Consider the following 10,587-nt stretch of genomic DNA (forward strand, 5'->3'; position numbering starts at 1 on the left):
GTTTGAATATAAGCCTGTAAGACCCCAGACGCTATTCCAATTGATAGCCGGGCACCGTCTGCTTTTTCCATCAAACTTACTCTCAGTAATCATTTCATGAAGGTGGGTAGCGAGTAGTGTTGGCCCTGAAGGAGCTAACAGAGGCTGAAGGTAGTGGACTGTTTGCATGGACACTAGATATCCCTCACAAACAAGGGAGTTTCTGGGTACCTGGGTTGCAAACGGTTTGGATGTAGTTTGGGAGCAGGACCTGATGGAGGGCGATTGCTCCTTCTCAAGGACTAACACCTTGAGTTTCCTGATTGGGCAATTTATTATGAGAACTTAGTGCTTCGTCTGCTCCTGTGTTCCTTGTTTACTTTGAGGAAGTGCTTACGTGCATGCTAACTCATGCCCTAGCTAGCAGAGAAAATAAGGACTGTGCAGGGCGGCCATCGGCAAGACACACACAGCCAGAGGTGCCCACCCTTCGCTGGTGTTAAATCACATTTCCCGTGTCCATGTCTTTATTTCTGCTTTGATCCAACACTGCACGTTACAGAGTAGGGCCATTGTTATTAGAACTAATTGTTCTTGGATTGGGGCTAGAGTTAAGTGGGGGCCCAGAATCCATCTGCTGATCGCTGGAACATGTACGACTCAGGTTTACTTTGGCAGTCGTATTGTGTCAAAACCAAAACAGATATGCCTGTACCCAGCTACCAAATATGAGTGCCACGGTAGAGATGATTAGTGTAGGAATATGGTAAAAAGGGATGGAAGGTGGAGGGATGTCTAACCTCTGCCTTGTGGCAATCAGCTTTGGGAGCCAGAGAAAGTGAGATATGGCCCCCCTGCCATTTTGACAAACCCATTATATTCATGTTTTCAAGATAAAAATGCTAATTTTTAACTATATTTATGGCAGGATACCTAACATTATACTAATTTTCTTCCAGAAAATTAGGAAGTAAGGGTGTGCTCATCTTTGAACCTTGTATTTCAAAAGAGATGGTTCTCACTGAAGAAATTTTACATATTTTTCCATTAATAATCACAAGTTGTCTGAGGTGAATTATGAAAAAACTGGAGAAGGGAGCTTCTTCCCTTATTTTCACCATGGAGAATTAAGACCTCTTATTTTTGATTTGTATTTATATTTATCATTATAAGGGCAGAGAGCAGCCTGGTCTTTACAATGGGAGAAAAACCTTCCACAGAAAAGCCCATTGTGTTCTCTGACTTCATATGCTTTTGCCTGTTGCACAGGTGCTAAAGAGAAGATATTAACTCTACTCTGATTAAATATTAAAATTCTGTGAAGAAGAAACACGGCTTTGAAAATATTAAGCACCACTCTCTCAGAATGGCACAAGACGGGGTTGTGATTCTGTGAACGAAGGCTATTAATCAGGTGGCCTTACATCAGTAGCTGCCAGGGGGAAAGACTGCAGTAATTGTCACACAGTAGAAAGTACCGCCAGTAGCTGACAAATTATTGGATTTCAGCACAGTGACTCACTTATTCACAATAACTGAAAGTGTTGGCTGTGTGATGACAGCTGACGGCAGACCCCAGGTACAGAGGGCTCACTGTGAGGCAGCTAATTGGAAATAGAGGTTCGGCTATGAAATTCCTGTGGGCACGCTCCATACTAGAATTGTGAGCTATTTCTCAGGTCTACACACAGAAAGCTGAAACGAGGCATCTTGGTTGTCATTTGATCTTAATGGTATAGTGAAGAACAAGGCCTTCAGCTGTACAAGTGTGGTCCTGCAGGTTACTACTGTGGGTTTAAAGCCACTGCAGCAGGAGTTAAACAAACTGAGTCAACTAGTTTTCTGGGTAAAAAAAAAAAGAAGAAATTTGATTGGACATTTGAACAGACAGTCGAAACTGCAATTTGCATGTCTGTCTACTGTGCTATCTATTGACTTCAAACCTTCAGACATTGAAGTAGGAGTAGTTACTGTTGGAAAATCTTTTTTTCTGTTTTCTTTTTACTACTAATTAATCACCTTATTGGGAGCTCTTATAGACATCATAACATTCTATGGTTAAATCACATCAAGCAGTAATGTTCAATTTCTACAACAATTAATTTCAAACCATATTCTTTCTTCTTGAACTCCTTGATATCAACTCCCCTTTAACTCACCCCCACCCACCCTAACTCCCAGAAACCCTTATTATTATTAAATATTCCCTATAATAGTTTTTTGCCATAGCTTACACAATCCAATATATCCATTCACATACAACTCTGTTGTTCAATCCCATCGAATGGGGTTATACAGTCATCAATGCTATCTGCTCCCTATTCCCCACTCCCCCTCCCCACCCCAGTCTCTTCCTGTACCATCAGGGAACCATTACTCCTGTTACTGTTTCTGAAGGGTTATCTATCTTGGCTTCATGTACCTAATGATCTTAAATATACAAATGTACATACACAAATCTAACATGATTAATGATGCAAAACAGATTAACACCATAATAGTAAGGGGCAAAAATATTAAAGAACTAGGATAGTTCTGTGGTTCATCAGTGCTATACCACCTGCTGGCTTTATCATCCCTTCCCTGTGACCCTTCTGAGATGGACTGTCCCGTTATCTTACAGGTGGGTTGTGGGTCTCCACTACATCCATACCCCTTCACATCAATTTGGTTGCTTGTTTTTGAACTTCTGATACCTCTTCTGTCAACACCTCATGATCACACAAGCTGGTGTGCTTCTTCCATGTGGACTTTGTTGTTTCCCTGCTAGATGGCCGCTTGTTTAACTATAAGCCTGTAAGACCCAAGGCGCTATATCTTTTAATAACTGGAGACCATTAGCTTTCTTCACCACACTTGGTTATGCACCTATTTTTGTCTTCAGTGATGGTATCAGGGAAGTGAATATCATACAGTGCTACATTATTAGAACAAATCATTCTTGTACTGAGGTAAGATTTAAGTAGAGGACCAAAGTCCATCTGCTTCCTTGTTGCATTTGCTCATATGTACATATATAAACAAATGCATATATATTTATAAGTTTGCATATTTACATATATAGTTTTTCTTTCTTTCCTCCTGCCCCACTATTGTGTCTATTCATAATTTACCTCTCATTACTTCCTCTCTGATACAATTCAATTGATCTAATATGTCAGAAAAGCTATACCTTCTTTGTCATCGGTTTTGGAACACTTACTGTTCCCCTGTACCCATCACTGGTAGTTCCTGCTCCCCCGCCCCCGCAACACACACACACACTCCTATTGCTTCCAGTAACCATCAGACCAGTTATTAACTCTGTACAATTGCCTATCCTGTCTAGCTTGTATAGATAGGCACCAAAAAGAATCAATCAATCAACATACAGATAGTCACAAGACTAACAGGGATCCTGACATAGAGCAGATGAATATGACTCTGTGAAAAATCTTAAATTCAAGATTCTTTCAGAAGCAGAAATTGACATCCACCTTGTTGCTCTAGCACAGAGAGACTAGACATAATTAGTTTACCAAACTCATGAAGCCACTTGTCAGTGTGTTTGGTATAAACAGAGCAACATCATGGAGACCCTGGATTGATAAAGGAACATCTCCCACTCCACCTACCTCTGTATAGATAAAAACAATGCTTTTGGGGAAAAAACAAAAACAAGTAGCTGGGAATAAACTTAATTACAGATGTGCAAGAGAACTATTAAACATGTCTAAGAGATAGCAGATCTAGTACGTGGAGACATACACCAGGTTCATGGAAAGAAAGACTTAAAATTTTAAGATTCCAATTTTCTCAAAATTGATCCATAGATAGATTCAATGCAATCCCGGGAGGATTTCTGGTAAAAATGCGAAGGGTCTAGAATAGCCCGCACAATCTTGAACCATGTTGGAGGATATAACACTATAAGACATCGAGACTACTATAAAGCTACAGTAATTGAATCACACTTTAATACTGATACAAGGAAAGACAAAATAGAACGAAGAGCAAAACAGAGAATCTACACCTACACAGTCACTTAGCTTAAAAAAAAAGACGTCACTGAAATTAATGGGCAAAGGATGATGGTTTAAACATATGGTGCTGGCCAGGGGTGGGGTAAAGGTGAGGACCTGGCCTCTTCAAATTAAATAAATATTAATTAAAAATGGATCATAAGCCTAGATATGAAGGGTCAAACAATAAAGTTTCTAGGAGGAAAAATCATGGCCTTAGAGTAGTAAAGATTTCTTAAAGAGAACATGAAAAAATGAGTCAAAATTTTAACCATAAAAAAAAAGATTGATAGAGTGGTCTTTACTAACATGAAGCCTGCTGTTCATGAAAGGAGACCAGTAAGAGTGTGGAAGAAGTAAACAGTAGCCTGTGAATTTCACTTCATGGATGTTGTTGTGTGCTGCTGACTCAGTTCCTAATCATAGGAACCCTGGGTCCAACAGAACAACACACTGCTGAGTCCTGTGCCATCCTTACTCCATATGTGTCTTCAATGGGCAAAGGAAGAGACTTCTGCATCTGAAAATATTGAATATATATATTCCTTGTCTTGTCCACTAAGAGTAGCTGAAATCCCTGAGCATTATATATAAAGCAAATATAAGACTGAAATGTGGAGTGAGGAAGGCTGACTGTCTAGGGATCTGAGAACCAGAGGATTAATGTTCAGTGGTAACTTCTGAGTGTTTTCCTGTCTCATATATTCCAGACTGGGTGCTGGAGAAGCTAGCACCTGGAAATGCCAATGGGTGCAGACAAAAACCCACAAAGAAGGCCTGCTCTGTGTAGGCAAAGAACAACGAAAGAGCGGGACTGGCAAAATAGAAAGCATTTAACTAATAACCACTATACTGCAGTAACCATCCCAGAAAAACAATGCAGCCCCTCCTTTCCCTTACAAGCAAATAACAAGGTGGGGACCTGGACTTTCACCTACAGTCCCTGCCAGATTCAAAGCTCAGTGGCTGCTCCATCCCACCCAACTGCTGCTGCTGCCTCCATTACAACAATCCTTACACAGGCAATTATAAACCCATTGGAAAAAAATGGAAAATAAGAAGTCTCGGTCAAGTCAGGATCAAAAAGCCTTGTAAGGTGACAGTCCTTTGTCCACAGCAGCACCTCTTCTCAGCCATGTCAGCAGGCATGTCTCTCTGCTTCTTGGTCTCTCAGTCGGTCACACAGCTTCTCTCCTGCTCACGTAAGTGTTACAAAGCTCCTTTAATGCTGATAAATGTTCAGGGCACTCCATATCTCAAGCCAGCCTTTTGCTCAAATACATTTAGGGTTACTCATTCTGTGGGTCAGGAAACTCACTGCTCAGTCTCATGGGGTAGGTAGGTGCTACAGCGGCTGGTGCTCCGCTGCCTCTGCCACTGCAGGCTGGGATCTCTCACATGCTCCCCTAGCGGCTTTCCTTTCTTTTCTCTTTTTTTTAAACATTTTATTAGGGGCTCATACAACTGTTATCGCAATCCATACACACATCAATTGTGTAAAGCGCATTTGTACATCATTCTCAAAACATGTTCTCTCCACTTAAACCCCCGACATTAGGTCCTCATTTTTCCCCTCCCTCCCTGCTCCCCGCTCCCTCATGAGCCCTTGATAGTTTATAAATGGTATTTTGTCATATCTTGCCCTGTCCGACGTCTCCCTTCACCCACTTTTCTGTTGTCTGTCCCCCTGGGAGGAGGTCACATATAGTTCCTTGTAATCGGTTCCCTCTTTCCTACCCACTCTCCCTTTACCCTCCCTGTTTCGCCACTCACACCACTGGTTCTGCAGGGTTCATCCTCCCTGGGTTCCCTGTATTTTCAGTTCCTATCTGTACCAGTGTACATCCTCTGGTCTAGCCAGACTTGCAAGGTCGAATTCGAGTCATGGTAGTGGGAGCGGGGAGGAAACATTTAGGAATTAGAGGAAAGTTGTATTTCTCATCGTTGCTACATCGCACCCTAACTGGCTCATCTCCTCCTCGAGACCCCTCTGCAAGGGGATCTCCAGTGGCCTACTAATGTGCTTTGGATCTTCACTCCACACTCCTCCCATCATTCACTATGGTAAGATTTTTTGTTCTAATGATGCCTTATACCTGATCCCTTCGACACCTCGTGGTTGCATAGGCTGGTGTGCTTCTTCCATGTGGGCTTTGTTGCTTCTAAGCTTGATGGCCGCTTGATTACCTTCAGCGGCTTTCCTTTCTTAATGGTCATGGAATCCTCTTCCTTCTTCTGAAGTGTCTTTCTTTATACCCAGAGGTATGATAAAAGTGACCCATCCCTGTGTTAGAGTCAGCTACATCTTTTCTTTTGAATGTGTCTTTTCATGGCATTCTTTATTAAAAACAGTTTTATTGGCATATAATTCACAAATAATAAAATCCAATGTTCAATCATATTAGGAAGAATTGTACAATCAGCACCACTCTTGGTTATTATTTCCTTCTAATTTACTCCCTCCCAGACTACCTTTCTATGCTCCCAAGAAACCATTAATCCAGTTACTGTCGCTATAGATTTGCCTATCCTGGATTAAAAAAAAATCATTTTATTGGGGGCTCATACAACTCTCATCACAATCCATTCATACATCCATTGCGTCAAGCACATTTGTACATTTGTTGCCATCATCATTCTCAAAACATTTGCTTTTTACTTGAGCCCTTGGTGTCAGGAGTCATCTATATCTTATTTGCATGCTCCTACCCAGTCATTATATAATATGAAGTGATTAAAAACAACAGGATTTTGGTTAGGTGCACTTAAGTCCTCAAAGTGACATCGTTGCTTTTCAACCCTTTGTAGAGGTCATGTGCAGCACTGACCTTGTAAAATCAGGAGGTCACTCTGAAGACAAGATGCACCTGACCCAAGCCATGGTATTCTCACCTCATACTCACATAATTGTTGGACAATGAATAAGCAAGACCAAAAAAGAATTGAAGCATTTGAATTGAATTATGGTGTTGGCGAATCACAAGGAAAGTACTATGGACTGCCAAAGGAACAAACAAACATGTCTTGGAAGAAGCCCAGCCAGAATGCTCCTTAGAGGAAAGGATGGTGAGGCTTCATTTCACATCCTTGGGACATGTTGAAGGAGAGGCCAGTCCCTGGAGGATATTATGCTTGGTAAAGTAGTGGGGCAGCAAAAAAGAGGAAGAGCTTCGACAAGATGGAGTGATACAATGGCTGCGTCAATGGGCTCAAACATAAGAACAATTGTGACCATGACACAGGACCGGGCAGTGTTTCATTCATTGTATTTCAGGCTGCTGTGAGTCAGGACCAATTCTATAGCATCCAACAACTACAACAACAACAACTCTGTAATATTTAGGGTCGCCATGAATCAGAGTCTACTATGCAACAACGTCTACAACTCAATGTAAAGAAAATCAAAATCCTCACAACTGCACCAATAGGTAACATTGGGATAAGTGGAGAAAAGGTTAAAGTTGTCAAGGATTTTTACTTCTTTGGATCTACAATCAATGGTCATGGAAGCAACAGTCAAGCCTTGAAAAGATAAGTTGCTTTAGGTAAATCTGCTGCAAAAGATCTCTTTAGAGTATTGAAAAGCAAGGATGTTACTTTGTGGACTAAGGTGCACCTGGCCCAAGCTGTGATATTTTCACTTGCCTCATATGCATGTGAAAGATGGATATTGAATAAGAAAGACGGAAGAAGAATTGATGTGTTTGAATTTTGCTGAAGAAGAATATTGAAATCACATGGTCTGCAAAAAGGACAAACCAATCTGTCTTGGAAGAAGTATGGCCAGAGGGCTCCTTAGAGGCGAGGATGGAGAGACTTGTCTTACAGACTTTGACTGTTGTCATGAGAGACCAGTCCCTGGAGAAGGACATCATGTTAGGTAAACTAGAAGGGCACTGAAGGAGAGGAAAGCCCTTAAGGGAGGGATTGACACACTGGCTGCCACAATCGGCTCAAGCATCGGAACAATTGTGAGGATGCTACAGAACCGTGCAGCGTTTCCTAAGGTCGCTATGGATCAAACAGATTTGATGGCACCTCAGGATCTGTTAGAAGAGTTCTGGCCAATGGACACGTGCGTCAAGACTTAGCCAGAAAACCCTCTTCTGGGTCACATCTGAGTGAAGAAGCGGGTACCCTCAGGGAGCTATGACATAAATCGAGTAATCTCGTTTCCCAAACACTCTGCACCTCACACTTCCCCCGCCTACCTCCCGGCAGAGATTTGGGTGGGAGAAACCCGGTAGTGAAACTCAGTTCTTGACAGACCCTTCTGGATCGTCTCCCACTAGAGAGGAAGCTACTTACTGTCCCCTCGGTAGTTTCAGCGCCGGCAACGAGCACACGTTCCAGGTGCTCATTCACTAGGTTCTACGTGAACGAATGGCACGTGGACAGTGCCGGGGCGACCCCCTGGCTTAGAAACAGAACTCGAAGGCGGCGCTCGCAGTGGGAGCGCGGTACAGCTTCCCGGGGGAAGTCCCGGGGGAAGACGCTCCGGGGCGCCTGGCGCGGAACTGCGGCTGCGCGGAGCGCCGGCCGCGCCCTCCGGAAGTGGGTGTGGAGCCAGCGAGACGGCGGCGGGGCGGCTAGAGCGGCTAGAGCGGCGCTGCGCGACGAGTGCCGGGAGACGGCCATGGAGGACGAGCGCGTCTTCTCGGACATCTGCGGCGGCCGTCTGGCCTTGCAGCGCCGCCACTACTCGCCGTCCTGCCGGGAGTTCTGCCTCAGCTGCCCGCGCCTCTCCCTGCGCTCGCTCACCGCTGTCACCTGCAGCGTGTGGCTGGCGGCCTACGCGCTCTTCACCCTCTTCGAGGTACAGGCTGCTCGGGCTCGGGCTCGGGGTCAAGGGCGGGCTCCGCGTGGGTCTGGGTGGGAGGGTTGGGGCCTCCTGCCGGGGTCGCTGGGACTTCGGGGCTCGAGGCGTCGGGAGACGCCTTCCGCAGCTGCACGGCTTAAAAGAAAAAAAATTTTTTTCCTCATGACTTTTAGTGAAGTTTGTGCTCTTTGCTTTCTCCTCCTCCTGGGGCCCCGCCGTGCGCCCGTGGACCCACCCTGCCGACCGCCGAGAACGTTCCCGGGCGCGCTGTAGTGGTGCTCCTAGTGACTGACTTCATTCCAGGAAGTCAGAACTAGTCGGTGGATCGCGCGCCCATCCATCATTTACTCTCCTCCGAAGCCTTCCCGAAACTCGCTTTGCTTCTACAAGAGAGAGAGAGAGAGAGAAAGAGAGAGAGTCCGTGTGTCCACGCGCGCACATAAAAGAGGCGAAAATGGAACGAAAAGATAATGCCATGTTTCCATCAACTTTTTGAAGTACCCTCGTGTAGGGCCTTCACCAGAACCCAAATGATTATGGCATGATTCGAATTCTAGACAGAAAAAAACGAGATGGGAAGAAATAAGTGTAAGGAACATGAAAGGGCTTTGGAGCAGGGATTACTTTATCAGAATGCTGACCTGGCTCAAATCTAAGAATTTACTACGCTTCACTTTATATCCCGCTCGGATTTTGCATTCTTGGCTTTCACAAGAGGTACAGGGTTTTACATGATTTCTTCCAACCTGGAATATTTGCCACCCTCTCTTTTCTACACAAGATCTTCAGTACCCACCACCACCCTGCCGCTAATTACCCACTGTAATCCCTTTTGTACCCTTCTTTCCTCACTTAGTATCATAGTCTTCTCCAAAATATGAATACATGAGACTCTGCAAGGGCCAAGCCTTAATTTTAGTCTTCTCAATTATTTTAATATGTAATTGTGTATTTGGTGAAAGTTTACTTAGCAAGTTAGGTGCCAATTTAGTAATAACTACACAAGTTGTTCCCACTACTCGTCTGTCAGTTTGTTGCACTGTGGTGACTTGGGTGTTGCTGTGATGCTGGAAGCTATACCATTGTCATTTCTAATACCTGCAGGTCATTTAAGGTGTATAGTTTTTTTCCCCCCATTTTTATTTTATATATATATTTAATAATTTTATTAGGGGCTCATACAACTCTTTTTTCTTTTTAACATTTTATTAGGGGCTCATACAACTGTTATCCCAATCCATACACACATCAATTGTGTAAAGTGCATTTGTACATCGTTTCTCAAAACATTTTCTCTCCACTTAAGCCCCCGACATTAGGTCCTCCTCGGGTGTATAGTTTTTAAGGAAGCTTCCAGACTAAGAACAGACTGGGGGAAAGGAATAGGCTGTTTCCTTCTGAGGATTAGCCACTGCAGACCTCATGGATAACAGTGGACTGTTGTCTGATAGAGTGCTGGAAGATAAGCGATCCTTCAGGTCGGAAGGAAAGAAGATGCCAAAGCTGGGGAAGAGCTGCCTCCTCAAAAAATTGGCCTTAGTGATATAGATAGAACAAGGTTTTTGGAACCTTCACTTGCTGACGTGGCATGACTCAAAATTTGAGAAGAAAAAGCCACAAATACGATTAGAATCAGTGGGATGTACAAATATGAATTTAGGAAGTAATAAAAAATGAAATAGAAAGTATAAGGTCAATATCCCAGGTATTAGTGAACTGAAATGGACCAGTAATGAACATTTTGAATCTGAGAATCACGCTTTACTATACAGTGAACCCTCGTTTATC

At 43.5% G+C, this 10,587-nt stretch overlaps 2 protein-coding genes and 1 pseudogene across 4 annotated transcripts in view; 2 read left to right on the forward strand and 1 right to left on the reverse strand.

The window, feature by feature from the left end:
* The window catches only part of ARG2 (arginase 2), a 72,920-nt gene extending 64,302 nt beyond the window's left edge, over positions 1–8,618 (reverse strand). The window contains exons 1-2 of the mRNA XM_013003726.2: positions 8,445–8,618; positions 8,289–8,351 (exon numbers count right to left, since the gene is read on the reverse strand). Of these exons, the coding sequence (XP_012859180.2) occupies positions 8,289–8,351; positions 8,445–8,618 (237 nt within the window). The remainder of the gene's footprint in view (positions 1–8,288; positions 8,352–8,444) is intronic.
* Positions 631–3,482, forward strand: LOC101639808 (annotated as a pseudogene).
* The window catches only part of PIGH (phosphatidylinositol glycan anchor biosynthesis class H), a 12,397-nt gene continuing 10,421 nt past the window's right edge, over positions 8,612–10,587 (forward strand). For all 3 annotated transcript variants that reach the window (XM_004698665.2, XM_030885018.2, XM_045288082.1), the window contains exon 1: positions 8,612–8,796. In XM_004698665.2, the coding sequence (XP_004698722.1) occupies positions 8,617–8,796 (180 nt within the window). In that variant the 5' untranslated portion in view covers positions 8,612–8,616. The remainder of the gene's footprint in view (positions 8,797–10,587) is intronic.

This window comes from Echinops telfairi, unplaced genomic scaffold, assembly GCF_000313985.2.
Source record: "Echinops telfairi isolate 266 unplaced genomic scaffold, ASM31398v2 ScPeMD7_18;HRSCAF=68, whole genome shotgun sequence".
In the NCBI taxonomy this organism is placed as follows: Eukaryota; Metazoa; Chordata; class Mammalia; order Afrosoricida; family Tenrecidae; genus Echinops; species Echinops telfairi.